The 18,852-nt window shown below is 35.9% G+C and overlaps 1 protein-coding gene across 2 annotated transcripts; it reads right to left on the bottom strand.

Annotated features, from left to right (window-relative positions):
* Nucleotides 1-693: 693 nt before the first annotated feature.
* On the bottom strand, nt 694-17,000 carry LOC106058274 (guanylate cyclase soluble subunit beta-1-like). 2 transcript variants are annotated; one of them, XM_056038123.1, is made up of 14 exons: nt 16,894-17,000; nt 16,589-16,627; nt 15,435-15,508; nt 14,874-14,974; nt 14,284-14,369; nt 13,326-13,514; nt 12,121-12,393; nt 11,595-11,781; nt 9,767-10,019; nt 8,577-8,675; nt 7,688-7,826; nt 5,901-6,044; nt 4,506-4,660; nt 694-970 (listed from the first exon to the last, which is right to left on the bottom strand). In XM_056038123.1, exons 2-14 carry the CDS (start codon nt 16,589-16,591, stop codon nt 838-840), a joined length of 1,836 nt encoding a protein of 611 aa, XP_055894098.1. In that variant the 5' UTR covers nt 16,592-16,627; nt 16,894-17,000; the 3' UTR covers nt 694-837. The 2 variants fall into 2 exon arrangements, with proteins under 2 accessions (XP_055894098.1, XP_055894096.1); XM_056038121.1 differs by having other exon boundaries at nt 16,833-16,984.
* Nucleotides 17,001-18,852: the final 1,852 nt, after the last annotated feature.

Raw genomic sequence — 18,852 nt, 5'->3', positions numbered from 1 at the left:
AAGCTCCAATATTGCTTCTTGTCATAATGTTTCCATGAACGTAGTTCTCTCTAACTCTCGTATCCTCAAAGTAACAAGTCCACAACATTGCCTGTTAATGTAGACTGTCATGTAGGAGGTATTCTCAAACGTCGTGGGGTAAAAACGTACGCTCCTTCCGTGCATAGAACAGGGATGTTAACTATGGTTCTACGCCCCACCGTCTTTACCTTTCTAATCAAGTTGGACTCGAACTAATAGAATCCAATCCATCAGTCGTGCTGGCAAAGGAGTCTTACGACTGTAACAAGAATTATTTTTTGGATTGTAAAGAGAACAATATTTGAGATAATCCACAGTAATCCACGCGTGTTTTTTTTTTTTTTTTGAAAAAGTGATAGATCTTAATATGGCCTACACATTCTTATATGTTTGGCTCATTTTGAGCGGGAACGGTGGCCCCTAGATGACTTACGGTGTTGGATTCTTCTCACTGAGTTTGTGCAGTATCAGCTGTGACCAAACAAGTCGGTTCAGGAAGCACAGAAACATTTTGCTACAGTTTTAGTTTAACGTGTTCCGGATGTTCCGTCAGAATTGAACATTTTGACATAATAGCCCATACCTCAGAAGACAAAAAAACAACAACAATACAAAATGTATAAATCTCACTAAATGTTCTTATTTGCAAACACCACTACGTCATATCAATAATAATTGTGGGTGATTATTTTATTCACACTATACATTAAAATTCATATACAGAACATGTACTGATAATAAAATCGTATATAACAGACTACATTATTGAAAAAGCCTTTGATTCAAATAGTACTGAAAGGTCAAGAAAGTAGTCCATTATGATTCTACCGGATCTACTCTTCTACTCAGGAAATAACATTTCATGGGAGTGGCCTTGCCCTTCATGGCAACTTCTCCTCTGTATTCAAATTGGAAGCTTGGGTCAAAGTTCAAGGGTTCTTGAAGGAATCTGAATAAAAAAAAGCTCATAATCAATCCTACTTCCTGTTTTATGGACTTCGCTATTACGTATACAAAACACACTCACAGATGCAAACTTTCTCTCCTTTGGTATTTTCTTGAAAACATTTTTCTTTATATATTTGAAAACTTAATTTTATTTTTAATGATCAAAGGTGGCAGTGTTTCCCAAACTGTGTTCCGCGGAATCCTAGTGTTCCACGAGGCCTGAATAGATATTCCACAAACTACTGGAATAATTAACTAGTAGGCCTACAAGTGAATTAATGTCTCTAAAAATAAACAAAGTGTTCCGCTGAATATTCAGAATGTGCGAAGTGTTCCGTTGCAGAAAAAGTTTGGGAAACACATATATAAGAAATGATCAGCGATAAATAATTAATAATATGCATGTGCCTGAAAAAAAAAACTTAAAATATTATATTTAGAAATTGAGAATTCATGCATAATTATAGAAACTCGTTTTTAGCTGAACATTTTTGATAAAATAACAATAGCTATGAAGTTATAAGAAATACTTCCACATGGCGTGCCAAGAAAACAACAATTCCTTAACTAAGTTAACTTAATAAAAAATATTCGAATACATATATTGGCCTCCTTTTTAGTTGTAGGACGACTATGGTTCATCTCAGGGCACACTTCTTCATGTGGCTGTGGAGCCCTATTTCGGAGAGACACTCCCGTCCACAAATAGCTCGAAGACACAAAGACTTACGTAAATGTACATACGTAAGAGCCGATCATTAGATTTATACAACGGGAGGATGATAAACAAGCAACATATGTTGTTTTTTTAAAGACAATTTCTCCTTTATGAAGCTGAAAACTTCTTGTAAGAGTGATTTTTTTTTCGCTCCTTATAACAATCCCTCCCCACCCCCACCCCCGAAATAATTCCTGGTTATGTGTAACAATACATCTTCTCAGAATATATAAAATTCTAGTTCGGTGATATACACATCCAGACATGACAACAATAAAAGACTGTAGTTTAGACTAGTAGATTCCATTTTGGTGACAGGCCTGTAGATCCAGATTTAGAAAACGGTGCGCATATGTATTTATATATTTAACTCTTTAATGAATACATGCGGGAATACCCGCTGACGTACGCATGTTCAAGATATAGATTGTTTAGACTACTTTAGACGTTCAGACCAAAATTATATTTAAAGATTATTATATTTCAAAATCACAACGCTCAAACCAGTTTTAGGCCCTTTTTAGTTCGTAGATGTAATAAAGATTATACATAAACTGACACATTTGAAGAGTTTTTTAAAAATTATCAACAAGGTTTCTGTATTTTTAATTTTATCTTTACCAATTAAGAATTCGGAAGCTGAATAGAGGAATTGTATAAAGAATATCTGGATATAGATAGTGATTCTCCTTTTGTAAGAATATATATTTAACTTTTTTTTTTTTCTTTGATCAGATTCACAAAAATGAAGATGTCAAGGCAACGACCTTGAACTCTTAGATTTCGATTCATTCTTCAAACATTAGCGTTCTGTCAAAGGAGCTAATCGTAGATCAAGAGTTATAGCCCCTCGGAGATTAACAAAAATCTCTTGGATTTAAGGCAAAAATAAAACACCGGAGACTCCATTATGTAATGGAAACAGGAAGCAGATTTGTTTCTCTTTTTTTTTTAAATTAATGTTAACAGAAAAAATATACGTGTGTGACATGTGTGGACCTTATAACTAGATGTAAATGTTAAGTTTATACTTTTCTTGTTCAATTTTGTGGTATAGCGTATCTCCATTTTACTATATTTTTCTAATTGAGCAGTTGATGTAATTCTTTTATACAGAAATGGTTTTTGGGTACTAAGCAGTATTTAGCAGTCAAAAAAGATCAACACAATTGTGACTCAAAGGTAAAACAAAAAATAATTCGAACTCAAGATTCTCCCTTCAGCAAGTTCTATGGCTTCCTTCAGTCACAAAGCGACTATGGATCATCTCATGGGCATTAGCTGTGGTCGCCCACACATCAGTTCCCCCCTCTCCACGCAGATGATGTATCCAAAGGAACGGCAGTGCCGATACAGTTTGGGGTCAGCGTGACAGAGTGTAGCACAGGGTGCTGCAAACTGCCTTTCAGCAAGTATGGGCGGGAAGATAGGGTCCAGGACTCTGATGCATATAAGAGTGACGGGAGAACTACACCACTGTAGACTCTCAGTTTTGTGGATATGCTGAGTCCTCTCTGTTGCCACACTTGTTCTTGAAGTCTGCCAAAAGTAGCACTGGCACAAGCAACTCGGAGGTCAACCTCATCATCTAGGTTGGCGTTTGCTGATATGGTGTTTACACTCCTAGTGACCCACGTCCTTAAATTGAACATTACAAAGTCTATATGAACTCACTCTCTGTCTTGTGTTTCTATCTGCCTGTCTGGTACAACTTTCGTACGTTTTATTTCTCCTGAACCAATCAAGTGGAACCTTACACAATTATTTGTTTTACTTAACAAAACAATTCATTTTTTGTAAATTAACTTATTGGTTAATTAATGTTTGTGGTGGAAGCGCGGTGGCCGAGCGGTAAAGCGCTTGGCTTCTGAACCGAGGTTCGAATCCTGGTGAAGACTTGGATTTTTAATTTCGGGATCTTTGGGCTCTTCTGAGTCCACCAGCTCTAGTGGGTTTCTGACATTAGTTGTGGAAAAGTAAAGGCGGTTGGTCGTTGTGCTGGCCACATGACAACCTCGTAAATCGTAGGCCACAGAATCAGATGACCTTTACATCATCTGCTCTATAGACCACAAGGTCTGAAAGGGGGAATTTTACTTTTTTTACTTTAATGTTTGTGGAACATTTATTCAGGCTTCACGAACACTAGTAACACAGTTTGGGAAACTCTACCTTAGATAAATAAAATAAAATGAAGTTTTCAAATATATAAAGACCAAGGTTTAATAAGATACCAATAGATTGAAAGTGTGTAAGTGTGTGAGTTTTTGGTATTTAATTAGTTTGTTTGGTATGAAAAAAGGAAAATAAATGCTACTAATTGAGATATGTGGCTAAATATGTGGAGTTCTTTCGTTTATTACATTTTGAGCAAGTTTTTTTCTCTCACTTCCCATTCTCGGATAAAGTTGAAATTTTGCACAATTTACTATAGTCGACGACAAATTGCGATTCAATAAAAAAGAAACCAATTAATATAATCAATTAGTGGTAATTAATTAATTTTGGTTTTATATTAAAAAAAAATATTTCTGCAGTATTGAGATATATTGTAGTCATTTTGTTTTTATTCCCTTTCTATAACTTTTATTTTTTAAAAATAATTTTTTTTAAATTTTGCTTATTCATTTTTTAAATTATAATTTGCCTTGTGAAGATGACTCTAATGAGGTTTTAACACCAAACGAGAATTACCTGTAATTATGTATCTAGGATAAACTGACCTATCGGATCAAGTACTAAAAGATCGATATAGCAGTAGTTTATGGTTAAAAAAAATAATCCCAGCCGCAACCTAGATTTTCACCCCCTGACTCACTTGTAAGCATACTCGGAGACGTTGACCTTGCCCTTCTCTCCCGTGGTCTCAGTTCTGCTGGTCAAGTTGACCGTGTTGCCGAACAGACAGTACCTGGGCATTTTCTTGCCGATGACTCCAGTCACCACTTCGCCAGAGTGAATGCCAATCGTGATCTGTCATAGGAGATTGAGGGGACATTAGAAGAAAACCACTAAATATTGGTAATGTTGGAACATTCAGAAGAAAACTACTACATATTGGTAATGTTGGAACATTCAGAAGAAAACCACTACATATTGGTAATGTTGGAACATTCAGAAGAGAACTACTACATATTGGTAATGTTGGAACATTCAGAAGAAAACCACTACATATTGTTAATGTTGGAACATTCACAAGAGAACTACTACATATTGGTAATGTTGGAACATTCACAAGAGAACTACTACATATTGGTAATGTTGGAACATTCAGAAGAGAACCACTACATATTGTTAATGTTGGAACATTCAGAAGAAAACCACTACATATTGGTAATGTTGGAACATTCAGAAGAGAACTACTACATATTGGTAATGTTGGAACATTCAGAAGAAAACCACTACATATTGTTAATGTTGGAACATTCACAAGAGAACTACTACATATTGGTAATGTTGGAACATTCACAAGAGAACTACTACATATTGGTAATGTTGGAACATTCAGAAGAGAACCACTACATATTGTTAATGTTGGAACATTCAGAAGAAAACCACTACATATTGTTAATGTTGGAACATTCAGAAGAGAACCACTACATACTGTTAATGTTGGAACATTCAGAAGAAAACCACTACATATTGTTAATGTTGGAACATTCAGAAGAAAACCACTACATATTGGTAATGTTGGAACATTCAGAAGTGAACCACTACATATTGTTAATGTTGGAACATTCAGAAGAGAACCACTGCATATTGGTAATGTTGGAACATTGAGAAGAGAACCACTACATATTGGTAATGTTGGAACATTGAGAAGAGAACCACTACATATTGGATATGGAGATATATTCAGAGGTGAAGAACTACTCATTGGTAATGGAGGTACAATCAAAAGAGGAAAGCCTCCTATTGTTTAGGCATCATGTAGACGCCTATGAACTAGTGGGAATGAAGTAACAATGTTTCTTATATAATATGTCATATCATGTTTATATTTAAAATGAAATGTCATAATGTCAGATGCTAAATGTTAAAAAACTGTTTTAAAAGATACATTTTTAAAGTTAAAAATAAATCCAAAATACATAAAGAAGAATATCTCTTCCCATCACATCAGTGTCCATTGTATTCAAACCTTTCATTTATATCGAACATTTCATGTGCCGTAAGAAGACTGTCATGTATGACTAAACATCAACCAACTGACCATTATCTGTTCACCAGTCGGATCTTTCAGATCTTTAGAGATGTCCATGAAATCCAAGGCAAGTCTGGCGATAGATCTGGCGTGGTCATCACATTTCTCTGGCAGACCGCTGACCGCCATGTATTTGTCACCAACAGTTTCAACCTACAGAAATATAGCTTGTTTATCAAATACATATTCATATCTCAACTGTAGCATATAGACACAATGTTCTGTTAGACACTTAGTTTAGTTTAGGAACGCACTGTAGTAGACTGACATTAAACGCGACAGTTTCTAGTGACGACATAGGCATTGGGTTAGAGATTATTGTTGTAGACTTTTAGGACAGTTACTGATAGGCTCTTCAAGGAATAACATCGTTTTAGTGACTGACTGGACTGTGGCCCATTCTGAATTAAAGATTGTTATTCTGTAACATCTCGAGTGAACTTAGTTACTGTGCATTGATCCTGTTCGTTACGATTATATTATCTCGTAACGGTGTATGTCTTAGCAATAGAGCTCGCATCAGTAATACACTATACAAGATACTCAAGCTTATAGAATTATCAAGGTACTGTAGAAATATATCGAGTACAACTTATACATACATCCGTTACAGTACATATGTATAATGAATCTTCTTAGGTGCTAGTTGGTTTTGATTTCTTTCTATGCCATATAGAGATCATTTTCTATTTATTTCGCTATAACCCCAAGATTCGCATTCAAGTCTTTGGAGCTCCTGGGCTCTCTTTCTATTGTTTCAATTAAAAAGCAAAGCTGAAGGCATTTTATTGTTTTGTTTTAAAAAAAAAAAGAGTGCTGTTTTAATTAATCGATATTTCCATGTATTATGTTTTATAATTCTACTTTAAAAAATATTTTATGGTAAGGCCACACAGTCTGTACTACCGTGGCTCTGCCTCTGCATAAATCTATACAAGTTAACATCGTCTAATCGCTGGTCAGCTGTAGGTTGCTATGGAGACAAAGACAAAGCCTCGTTTCTACACCCAGCTATTCAATACTGTCTCACAGGTAATACAGAATCTGTCTAAAGACAGTCGTCGACTTCTGGCACTGAACTGCTGGTAGCTGAATAACCCGCTGTAGGCGTATTATAGCTTAACTTATAAAAACTTGAAATAGCTTAAATCAGTTCTTTGTGAATAGTACTATAAAAAAAAACGTTTATTACAATATAGACAAATTTAAACTTGAGATGAAATAAGTGTAGTAGACTTTATTAATAATATAAGATGGTATCTTAAATACATCTAACTCAGTAAAAAAAAACACGTCTTTTCACTCTGGCATTCTGGACTCGTCTCGTGTACTCCAGACAGATAACAACATGGCCGCTTCTCTTGCACCATTTACCCTGCACAGCCACCAAGGAATTGTTAACTTCTTCTCACCTACACCATAGAAACACACACACACACACTCCGTAACATCGAGGATGGAATAATTTGGGACATTGTAAGAGAGGATGGACAGTTTGGTATGGGCTGTGTCCAGTATAGAATAGGTGTGTAAATTTATACACAATATACTCAAAATTCAAAAATATATTATATTTTTTATTATTTTATTTTTATCGGAATAAAAAGCATTGCCAAAACATACACGTTGCCCCTACACCCCCTTATCTCAGACTGTCAGTGTCATTATGACATGGTTACGGGAATTTAAAACAAATGTCAGTGTTTTTTTTTTTTGTTTTTTTTTGTGTGAGCTAGAAGTGTTCCGTTTTTGTTTTGTTTTCATGTGTTTAGAAATAAAGTGTGACCTTGACTTACCTTGAAGATGTTTGGGTTCTTGGCTGGGTCCAAAAGTTTATCAAACCTGGTGTATACAATGTTTAGGAGCTCCACTATCTTCATGGCGCCCTCCGCATCTGAATGTTTGGCTGAGTATTGAGTGAAACCCACAATGCCACTGGGAAGTACAATAACAAATATAATTCAATAGCATTACACAAGCAAACAAGTACATTTAATCTGTTTCTTATTCAAATACTGTAAATAAAAATAAAATAGTTCCCCTTTCAGACCTTGCGATCTATAGGGCAGATGCTAAGGCTGTTTCTTTGGCCAACGGTTAACTAGCAGGGTGTCATGTGGCCAGCACAACTAACAACCGCCTTTACTTTCTGTTTTACTGTTTTATTTCTACAAGAATCTAATTAAGTACAAACAAATGAAATACTTTAAAACACTATTTAATATGCTTGTGTTATCAGACTTAACATATTTTAAATTGTTTCTACCACCAAACTCTCCAGACTCATCAGAAGTGAACAAATCTCATCCCTAGCTCTCGTAGTTTTCTCGTGAGCCAAACTGGCCGCTCGCACCGACTAGACGAGATACAGGACCCGCAATGCTATCGAACTAACAACCGCCTTTACTTTCTCCAACTATAAGTCAGGTACCCATTAGAGTTGGCTGGACTCAGGGGAGCCCTAAAAATCCCGAGATTCAAAATCCGAGTCTTCATCGAGATTCGAACCCGGTTCTGAAGCTTAACCACTCAGTCCCCGCCCCCCCCCCAACCCTCCGAAATAAATAAAAACTTGATGGATTTATAATTGCAAGAAACTTCTTTATGTCACGTCTGAGCTATAACAGGGACTCATGTTCTTAGTCTTATTCTAAACTAGCCTACTGATTGTAACTGAGTACCAACCTAAACAGCAATGTGACATGGGGATACTTCATGGCGTTGACCGGCCTCCTGTGACGGAGTTCGTTGGCTACTGATGGTGGGAGTATGGAGTACATTAACCTAGTCAGTGGAGATAATAGTACACACAAATGTTTGAAAAAAAAAATTACATTTAAAAAAATACACAATTATTAAAATATAAGCTTAAACAAATAAAACAGAAAACAAGCAAATTTTAAAAACAAACAACAAACAAACTTAACTTTCTTCCTACAAACAATGAAAGGGACTAGTTTAGCTTATACCACCTTATCAGTTAAGTACAATTTCTTTCCCTTAATCGTGAAAGCTAACAAAATAATTAATTACCAATAATTAATACGTATTTTTTTTTTCATTAATATCGATTATTGTGTCACAAGGTAAAAAAAAAAAAATTTGTAAAAATTCCAACTTGATCCGAGATCGGGTCTGGGAAATATTACGTATACACACTTTTTACTAGATAGACAGGCAGAGGGAGTTGATAGAAGCTTTGTATAAAAAAATATTTTTTTAGAAAAGAAAATTCTCTCTTTATACAGGGGATCAACCTTTGTAAGAGCAATTATTTTAGTCTTAATAACTAGATGTTACATGTTAAAAATGGAATATTTTTTAACCACGTTCCTGTTACCCCGCCACCTAAAAAAAAAGTATGATTAATGCGAATGTATAAATCTATTTATAGTCAAAGTGTATAAAAGAAATAATAAGTCTATAGATCTAGACCTAGAAGACGATGCGTTAAATATTCGTGAATGTCTATTTATTAAATAATTGTTGAAATTGACGCCTTGGTTCACAATATCATACAAAGAATACTTCTCCCTACCTACTAACATTGGTCCTACTAGTATCTTTTTATGTAGATGTTTGTGGCTTATTTGTGAATAGTTTATTTGAAACTATTATAAAGACATGCCCAAGATGCCATATAAATGTTCTGCGCCATTCATAGCCTTAAGAAGTGTACGTATGTTTTACTTTCGGAACTTATCCCACGTGACAGTCAAGGGAACACTGCATTTGCATCCCGAACAAAACTATTTGTACCATTTATGTCACACATGGGAACTTATCCCACGTGACAGTCAAGAGAACACTATATTTGCATCCCAAACAAAACTATTTGTATAACTTATGTCTCACGTGGTTTGATATTTACTGACCTATCCGTCTTCTTTTTTTCATCTTCCAGTTCCCTGTAAGTCTGCTGAAGCTGGTCAGTTAGGACCTCCAGGTTCTGCGCCAGCTTGTATTCCGCTTCCCAATGCTCGGAGAGGAGCACCAGCTCCCTGGTGGCGTCGTGCAGGGGTATGTCACTCAAGTAGAGCCCCCTCCTGCTGATGTCGTCAAGATTCATCACGCTGGGTGAGCACATGAATAGAATCGACTCACTCTCAGGGACATAAATCATTTGACCTGAAAATATATCACGCGGGATGAGAAAAGATAAACACATTCACACTACCATACTGTCTGATTTGAAAATATCGACACTTAATTTAAAATGTACTCATTAGGTACACTAGATTAGATGTTATCCATGTTCTCTGTAAATCCCTTATTATTTCTGATGGCATATTTTTACCTTAAATTGATCTAGCGTCTCTGAAAGTTCGAATCAGTTTATATAGACAGAGATATTTAAACCTTTTCTTATTTTTCCTTTGTTGATACATTGTTGTACATATGATATGTGTACGTGTGGCTAGTTAAATTAACATCCTTTCAAATATTACTTTTTTTTTACTTATTTCAATGTTTAAATTATTTATTATTATAGCTTTATACTTTCATGCTTATAGCATGCTCAGAGCGCTTTGGTCCAATCTTATTTGTGGACCAATGGGGGGGGGGGGGGATAGGGGATGTAGGAGTTTGTTTTCCGTGCTGCCTTTAGGAGCACAGTAAACGCAACTCTGCCCGAGTCGAACCTCGAGCCCCCTTCTAGGTAGCCAAGACATGCCAAGTTGAAGCGCTTCCCACAAATTAACATTCACGTCAAAGTGTGAATTAAAGGCAAGTATATTTCATTTAAAATAAAGGTTCTATAACTCTGCTCAAGTTTTTGTACCATGTAGTGGTAAGTTAGACTAGCTGGTTTGAGCTACAACCGAAAGCAGCATCCAAAATGTCCTACTATTCTTTACAATCATCTGGCATTTAGAAGCGGAAGTCCATTTCTGTTTGCCTTTCAATGGAAAACAAAATTCGAGGAATTTAAATCTCAAGCGATGTTTACTTAGGGCTATCTACCTAAGTTACTAACGGTCAATGAGGTTCCCTTGGGGGCTAGCAATGCTAAAATAGGACATTGCATTTCTATACCACACTTTTTCCTTCACGGAACACCTCCACAGTCTGAGTATTTAACGGAACACTTTGATTTTTTTTTTATAGAGGTTAATTTATGTGGTGGCCAACTAGTTAATTATTCCAGTAGTTTGTATAAAACATCTATTCAAGCCTCGCGGAGCACTAGGGTTCCGCGGAACACAATTTGGGAAACACTGATCTACTAGATGCAAATCACTCAAAAATTGCAAGAGGTCAGAAAAGTTGAAGAAGACGCTATAAATTAAAGAGCAATATTCTACTCTACAGACGACATCGTTCTCTAGACCAGTGATTCCCAAACCTTCAACCTATGCGTTACCCTTTAGTAATTTTTGTAACTCTAAGTATCCCTCTTGTCCCCCCCAACCCTCTGCCAAATTAAAATTATGAACATAAAAAATGAAAAATGAAATTGTTCACGAAAATATAAGAACATTTTATATTATAAATAACATTAATTTGCATCAATGAAAAAGGAGAAGCATAGTTAATGCGTACCCCCTTCAAACTCTCCCCTTACCCCTGAGGGTACACGTACCCCACTTTGGGAAACACTGGTCTAGACCATTGTCTTGAGTTTCAGCTTTCAACTCGGCATCTTTACCATTTCTGTATCGTATAACCCTAACCCTAACCTGTTCTATGTATTCTACTCACCTTTCAGTCTCATCTGCTGCTGCTCAGACATGATGCTCGTGGGTGAGCCATCTCTGTTGGTCAGCACGCCTTCTCTGGTGATGAGCACAAAGATGGTGTTGATGTGAGACAAGATGTTGTTGAAAGAGAAGTCCATGTGAGGTCGTATCATCTCGAATAGATCTGTGATCTGGCTTCCTTTGTTGACCTAGGGATTTTAAGTAAACCATTTATTAGTTTAATGAAACAACAATATAAAATAAATTAAAGTACAGATTTTTGGCTTATTAAACATACAGGACAGATAATCAAAAGGTTATGTTTTAGGGCCTACGGTTAACGAGGGCGCCATTTGGTCTGCACAACAAATTACAGGCACCCATTAGAGCTGGTTGGACTCAGAAGAGGCCATAGATCCCCAAATTAAAAATTCCAGGATTCGAACCCGAGACCATCAGTTCGGAAGCCAAGCCGCGCCTCCCATTATAATATATAAAACAAGTAATATGTTTAAAAAAATAAAGTTATTCATACTAATATTTCTCACCTCCGGAATAACTCGGCTGATTGATAACCCAGCCTGTTGAATGACCATGTCCCTGTCAAACAGCATATGGAAGGGAAAGGCTCTGCAGAAAGAGGCGGGGCTAATCCTTGGCTCTAGAGACAGATTGTGCTCGAATGTTTCCAGGTCAGCGTTGTCCGTCTGATGCTGCTTGCTTTCCTCAATGATGGCGAACTGGACGTGGTCGCAGTCGTCATCTTTGGTTCTAATCACCTCCACGATAACAGGTGAGTTGTGGAGTGCCCTGGCGACCTCCTGAGGTTAAAAACAATGTACCCTTTTATAGTTAGAAACCTGGGGAATGTCGGATTTCCGAAAGCGTTGGTTTACAACAAGTTAGCTGTACTTCAAAGGATGTTACAGTATATGTTTAGAAATCTCTATTTATGATGTACCGTAGTAAGATATTCTCATAGACCTTCAAGAGTACAAAGTTAACAACAGACCGAATAGAAAAAAAAATTATCTAAACAATAACAGATAATTTCAGCTTTCATGTACTGCACCAAATTACAATTTAAGAACACCTAAACGTGGTACAGCAGCAATATGTTTTCCTGACTGATTCAGGTTTGTTTTCCTGACTGATTCAGGTTTGTTTTCCTGACTGATTCAGGTTTGTTTTCCTGACTGATTCAGGTTTGTTTTCCTGACTGATTCAGGCAACCCATCCCATGCTCAGGTAGCACTAGTACAAGTTTGCCTAGCTTATGGAATAAGAAATGTGTCTTTATCCTGTGTCTTTCTGAGTATTCTGAGACAGAATGCTATTAGAATAGAACCTTTTCTATAAAAAAAAAAAAAAAAACAACTCTTACATATATAAAAAAAAATATTTTTAGTTGACTGTCAGTAAATATAAGGTTCAACGACATGAATTTTTGCTAAAATTAAAAACAAAAAATAACAATTTTAATTATAATACAAACACGATATATTTCAATTCACTCTCTGAAAGTTAAAAACATGAAAATTGTCTTTGTGTTTTAAGTACAGCAGTTGAGGAGCAGAGTTGAGGAACTCTTACTGATTAAGGAATAAATGCAATGCAATATTTTATTTTTCGGTTCTTCATTCCAACGGCAGATCTTCACAATTTGGAACCAAATAAAAATTAAATGTGATGCGCATTATAACTGTGAGATATACACATTGGACGCATTCACTTTTGGCTGGGAAAAACTCACCTTGACTATACCTATGACTATATGCTCTAAGCCAGGCCTGTCGGAATAGTAGTGTAGAACAGTGGCTCCATCTGACGCCCTCTCCGTGCACCTAAAAGATGGTGCCCTCATTCCTGGGTAAATGGTGGCCAGATGATCGTGGAGTGCATCCAGGTTCTGTAAGAAGTCTGTCGTTGTGGCGCCCAAAACCTAAACATTAAAAGTTTTTTTTTTCTCAAATGTCTACGGAAACTTTGAGTTTAGAATTCGCCAGGTATTTCTCCTACATAATGAAATAATAATAGGGTCTTTACAATAATGTTCTGGTTGTCATTCTTAAAGGACTTCAAAAAAAAAAGAATTGAAGAAACATAAGATCTCAAATCTCTGCCACGCCAATCACGTGATTAGACTTCTGCTGATACTGAGCTAATGATAATGATTTAAATCTATTTCTGTATCACATCAAACCATTACTCATGCGTAGTGATCATAGCAAACAAATGAATTACTTAGTAATTAACTCCGGCGTCATTGTTCCAAAGTTTATTTACTGTGATACATCATCTACAATGAAAAAAAAAAGTTCCCTTTTCAGACCCTGTGGTCTATAGGGCAAAACATCATCTAAAATACAATATTATATTTTTTTAAGAGCAAGATGTACCTTTGTAAAGTATCTGATCAAATGGAATATACTAGAAGTTTCTAATTTTAAAAAATTGTATCAAACACAATAATAGTCTTAATGCTAATGCTTTGAAAGTTGTATCAAAAGTAAGCATTCTTTATCCTGGTCTCTCTCTATTGTATTAACAACTATTAATTAGATAAAAGCTCAAACCCAAACGATGTTCAGTGATGGAAAGTCTTTATTAATACTAACCTAGTTAACACAGATAGAGCCCTGTGCGAAACAATCCTATTGGCTAAGACTTACAAGATGGGGGCGGTTGGCAGAGTTCACGTAGAGACTTACTTTCAAAATTTTGTCATAGCCTGATTCAACACAGTAATCAAAGAACATTTTCCCGAACAACTGAAGGACAGTAGCAGCGTCCACATCTGTGGGAACATTTTTTTTTAAAACTTCAATTATAGAACTTTAAAATTAATTATTTCTAGGATTTTTTTTACGAGAATCAGTTAAGAAGTACTAACTTTGTCATAATAGTTGTAAAGATGCTCATCTTTTAAGCCTTTTAAAGAAATAAAAACTTGTAGTCTTAGAGATGAGGGATTTTCTTTTTTAGGTATCAGTGCGTTATTTCCGATTTGGTTTAAATTAACTTAGCTAGATCTAGGGTAATGGTTAGGACATAATTAATAGACATATCGTTATAGCCTTGAATTCTGTCAGATGGGGGGGGGGAAGGGGAGGTGAATATATGCGCACGACTATTCTCCACTCTGCCTTGTCAGAAGACATTCTCATGAGCACAACTAGAGATCGTTCGCTATTTTAATTTCCCAGCCAGGTTTTCTTCTGCATCTCACTGTGTCCAGCCATCCCATGGTATGCCGCTTTGAGTAGCTTCCCCTCATTGTCTAGCACGATCTAGGACTTACTGAGAACTTTGCAAGCAGCACCAACCAGGTCATAGGACACACTGTCGTCATAGACCTGACGGACCAGGAAGTCGCCGTCCATGTCCAGGTAAGCTTCTTGTCTAGAAAACAAAACTCATTCGAATATCAAGAGGTTATATAGAAACAAAAATCATTTACATATCATAAGGTTATAAAGAATCATTCGATATCTTGAGTTCAGAAAGAAAGAAATTATTTAATATCATGAGGTTATTAAGGATTTTTAACGCGGGCTAGTCTGACATGGCTTATTTATATAAATATAAACATATATAACGTAAGCTCAAAATTGGAACCAGTGAAATCTGCCCATGTGGAGTGTCACCAGAGAATGCTGACCATGTCCTCCAAAACTGCTGTCTTTACCAAGAGGCCCAAACAAGACACAGGCCCCAAAACACCCCAATAGAAAGAAAACTTTATGGAGAGCTCCCTGATTTGGAAACCACTTCGTAGCTCATCTCGTGTATTGGTCTAATCATCTGAACGCTCCAACATAACAATGAGAACGAAGAAGAAGACGACTATAAATAAACTTACTTGATTTCTTTCCATGCCTCCTCCCCAAAGTTCCGTATGACCAACAGCTCCAGGGCATAGTTGACAAAGCCGTACTTTGAAAGGTTTCATAGAGAAACATAATTTCAATGTTAATATCAGTCCTTGCTTTAAAAAAAACAACAACACTGTGCTAAACTTGGCCAATGAATGTGAAACAAGAAGTCTATAACCCTCCCCACCCCACCACCACTAGAAAAAGAGCCACGAAGCCTCTAATACATTTATAGTCCACAAGGACTAACGTGTACGTGGGGCCTAAGCGTGTAAGGGCCTTAAGAAAATTAAATTATGGGCCCAAAAAAGGTAAGTCAAGGTTATGAGAGCTTTGGATCCAGAAGAAAGGGGGGGGATCAACTACGTAAAAAATAAATAAAACTGTGAATATCTGGGAGAGTGCTAAGTAACAATACTCCAGTAATGACATTCTATTTGGTTATTTTAATTCAGATACTGTCTTAATGTCCTAATGATGCACTGGGTAACGGTTTGAGAATTTAGTTGCTATAGAGCAGGGGTTCTCAACTTGGGGGTCGCCTTGGGGATCGATTGACCATTTGCCAGGGGTCGCCTAAGACCATCGAAAATATGGATTGTTATTGCCTACTCTTCTATTGCTGTATGTGTGTATCGGGGGGGGGGTTCGCGGCAGAGTGGGGGTTGTAAAAAGGGGTCGCGAGTTAAAAAGGTTGAGAACCGCTGCTATAGAGCTTCTCTCCCCCCCCCCTCTCCCCTTTCCTTGATTCAGAAAGCCTACACACAAAGAAATCTCAAAACAAAACAAAAGCATATATAGAAAATACATTTTAAAAAACAACAACAAAGCTTTATATTGAGTAAAACGAAAGGACCGTCCAAGCGTTGCCATATCTCTCAATATTGCAAGGTGTATCTACCCTTTTTCTACAGAATAAGAAAATTATTATTTCCACTAGTTGATTTTCTAATTGGTGATTATGTCATGTTGAATTCTTTGTTGTCTTGAAAATGAATAAAAAATGTCAACATGACTGGAGAATGCGAAGTGGAATAAAGTGACATTAGCTTGTAATGTTATTTCAAACACTAAAAAATGACATGAATGAAAAGTTTGAGTTCTAATATTTAGTTTTAATTAAAAATAAGTCTTGACTTACCATTTGACTTCTTTAGGATTTCTGAATTCCAGGTGAAAACTAGAATAAATTTCATCAACTCAATTAATCAAATTATCTGATCTAATTATACAAATTTATTTCTAAAAATAGCTTCACACTGAAGCCATAATCGAAGGACTGAAGCCAAAAAAAAAAAAAAGATTAAATGTACACATCTATTTTCACCGTCAGGTTAATGTTTTATTTCTACAAAAATCTAATTAAGTACAAACAAATGAAATACTTTAAAACACTATTTAATATGCTTGTGTTATCAGACTTGACATATTTTAAATTGTTTCTACCACCAAACTCCCAAGACTCATCAGAAGTGAACAAATCTCATCCCTAGCTCTCGTAGTTTTCTCGTGAGCCAAACTTGGTCACTCGCACCGACTAGACGAGATACAGGACCCGCAATGCTATCGAACTGGAGTTTTTTTCCCCAACATGATTGAGGTGGGGAGGGGGGGGGGTAAAAGGGGGTCGGGGGAAATATTTTGTGGTAGCATGGACAAGGGAGGAGGGGAGGTTTTGATCGAACTTTCACGAACTGCGCTATTTTCTTAATCAATAACTGGGTCGCAGAGGGGGCAAGCTGATCAAACACTTACCTGTGTATGACACTGATTTGAAAATGTTAGCAATGAGATAATGCAGTTAATGTTAGCAATGAGATAATGCAGTTATATCCCTTATTTTAGAACCTCAGACTCATATAGTTCTTTAATTTACATAGCTAAACATTATATATTAAAAATTGAGAATATAATTTTTATTTTAATAATAATAATAATAATAATAATCTTTATTATCGTGAATGATTTTTTTTTATGTTAGCAAAATTTGCTTTTTGTTTTCTAGACATTTTTTATGAAGCAGCGCACGGAAGTCATAGAAAGAAACAAATGTTTAAAATTATCAACATTTCAAGAAATGTTAAAACACTGAGATATTATTACGAATAGATTTTTAAATATTGTTTACACGCATTGTGACCCGAAATTTAAAAACAAATATTGATAAGCTAATGGTACTCATTTAGTATAAACCTCACAAGATCTTTCAACCATCTTCTCTGTCCATTTATTACAGGCCAGTCCATTCTCTGATGTTGTCTTTCCATCGAATTCTCTGTCTGCCTCTTCTTCTTTTGCCTGGTACTGTTCTCTGCAGGAAGGTTTACGAGCCCTGAGAATATGTCCATAACGTTTAAAAGGTCATCGCAGGGCCGAATTGCCGTTTTGATCCTGTTTCGAACTTCCTCGTGTGTGCTGTTGTCTTTGAAGGTGGTTACTAGTTCCATTAGCTGATCCTGCTGTTAGCGTCCAAGAATCGCAAACATACTTGAATGTCTCCATAATCAAATAGCAAATAATCAAATAGCACATTCGTATGATTTTAATGCCGAGGTCTATGCCGGTGAGTTTCCAAATAGCCTTGGACTTTGCAAATATTAAGTCATTGAGACTCTGCCTGTCTGTTTGGTACAAGTTTTGTACATGTTATTTCTCTCACACCCAGTCAAAAGGTCTCTAAATGTACTTTCTTATAAAATGTTTCTTTTCTTTTTCCCCAAGAACAGTATCCCGGTTAACAAAGGGAAGGTATTCAAGATATAACGTAGTTAATAAATATTGAGATTGCTTACCCTTGACAAGATTCCTTTTGAATAACGAATTTCTAAACTATGGGCCTATACGTTAATCACTATCATTAATGATATATGATTTTGTATTTGAAAACATATCTGAAGTTATGTCAAAGACTTACGTATAATATTTTTTCTTTCAACAATAATTTGTATTGTAAATTGACAACCCAATGTTTGAAGGCTAAATCTCTTTTCTCTGGTATTTTATCGAATTTAAATGTTTCTATAATTAAAATTACAACTCATAAATCAATAAATCTGATACAAATAAAGTTTAAAATTGACTGTCAAAATAGAAAGGTAAATAAACTAGAACTCATCCCATGCAAAATTGCGTACTTAATAAATAAAAACAAAACAAGCCTCCGACTTCTATTGCCAATAAAATATCTTTAAGCTCAACCAAAATGCATCTGAGCAATTTATAATAAACTATCGTTGTCTTCGAAGGAATAATGGATTCCATTGTGTCGAAAAAAAGGAAAAGATATTTATTGATTAAGCTTTAAGTGCAGAAGGCGTAAACAAGATGGTTGATATATATTTTTAAAGGTATATACAGAAGAACTGCTAAATCAAATTCCTAAACTCTTCGAATTTATAACATGCT

This window comes from Biomphalaria glabrata, chromosome 8, assembly GCF_947242115.1.
Source record: "Biomphalaria glabrata chromosome 8, xgBioGlab47.1, whole genome shotgun sequence".
Classification (NCBI taxonomy): Eukaryota; Metazoa; Mollusca; class Gastropoda; family Planorbidae; genus Biomphalaria; species Biomphalaria glabrata.
Note: the sequence above shows the minus strand (reverse complement) of the source record. Positions and strands in the feature narration are given on the sequence as shown.

Bases quoted from the DNA above. Each gene is read 5' to 3' on its own strand.
- LOC106058274 (XM_056038123.1), bottom strand. The intron at 13,515-14,283 runs GTAAGTCTCTAC...TTTAATGTTTAG, and splicing joins GCTATGACAAAATTTTGAAA to GTTTTGGGCGCCACAACGAC. The intron at 7,827-8,576 runs GTTGGTACTCAG...TGTACTTCCCAG, and splicing joins CATGTCACATTGCTGTTTAG to TGGCATTGTGGGTTTCACTC.